This window comes from Antrostomus carolinensis, unplaced genomic scaffold (genome assembly GCF_000700745.2).
Source record: "Antrostomus carolinensis isolate BGI_N321 unplaced genomic scaffold, ASM70074v2 scaffold38031, whole genome shotgun sequence".
Classification (NCBI taxonomy): domain Eukaryota; kingdom Metazoa; phylum Chordata; class Aves; order Caprimulgiformes; family Caprimulgidae; genus Antrostomus; species Antrostomus carolinensis.
Genome location: NW_010292643.1, coordinates 255 through 1,285, shown reverse-complemented (window position 1 = coordinate 1,285; position 1,031 = coordinate 255). Strand labels below are relative to the sequence as shown.

Genomic DNA, 1,031 nt, shown 5'->3' with positions numbered 1-1,031 from the left:
GGCTCTCGACGCCTATGCTGTGCGGCCTGCTGCCGCCCGCTACTAGACGATAAATACTTGCCAATACTAGACAACAAGTGCCGCTACTCCTTGCCAGTACGACACCCAGAAATAAAAACCCCACGCCGTGCACCCGAAGCGCTTGCTCACCTGCTCTGGGCCCCCTCGTCGGCCCTCGCTCCCGCGACGCTGTCTCTGGGACCGGAAACGCTTCTCCATCCGTGCTCTGGCTCCATAAAAACAAGCTGCGCCCCCCCCCCCCTAAACCCCCGTGCCCCCCCGAACGCCGGGCCCGCCGCCGCCCGCCGCCAGGCTGGACGGGCCTCCTTGGGCCGACTGACACTTCTTCATTGCATGCGTCATCTCCACGGGATCTCCGTGCTAGAAAAATCATGCCCTTTGGGCAAATGTTCCATGCGGCTGGCTCTGTTCCATCGCTCCGCCTCGCTGCCGCCTCTTCCTCCTCCTCTTGATCCTCCTCCTCCTTCTCTTCTTCTTCATTTTCTTCTTCTTCTTCCTCCTCCTCCTCCTGCTCCTAGAGAAACCTTGCTGCAAAAAAAAACGGGCGCCTACCGTACAGGATGATGCTGGCGTTGCTGTTGCCCAGCTGGTTCGTGGCCACGCACGTGTAGTTGCCGTAGTCCTTCTCCGAGACGTTGAAGAAGGTCAGCCCTTGCTCTCGATCCGCACGCCCTCCAGCCCGTTCGCTAACCTGCGGGGAAACGACGGATGCTCGCAACGCCCTGCCCGCTCTCCCCTATAGATCTCCCCCCTCCACGGCCGATAAATACCCCGCCTGAATCCCCGTGTACCTCTGAGAGGAGCCCTTCGCCCCGCCGCGCTGCTTGAGACTACCCCCTGCTCCCCATCCTGAAACTCGTCTTCGCTCCGAATCCGCGTGGTCCGCAGAAACCCCGGCAGAGCACGGCCCCTGTCCCCGAGATAAAAGACCTAGGGACCCCCAATCCCTGCAGCCAAAACCAATGACCCACCAAATATGACTGGATCTCCCCCTACCGACAAACAAGACC

At 60.8% G+C, this 1,031-nt stretch overlaps 1 protein-coding gene across 1 annotated transcript in view; it reads right to left on the bottom strand.

Annotated features, from left to right (window-relative positions):
- Positions 1-573: 573 nt before the first annotated feature.
- The window catches only part of LOC114819031 (opioid-binding protein/cell adhesion molecule homolog), a gene marked incomplete at both ends in the record, with an annotated part of 667 nt that continues 209 nt past the window's right edge, over positions 574-1,031 (bottom strand). Inside the window, 2 exon segments of the mRNA XM_029087238.1 lie at positions 574-669; positions 672-712. Coding sequence (XP_028943071.1) covers positions 574-669; positions 672-712 — 137 coding nt within the window.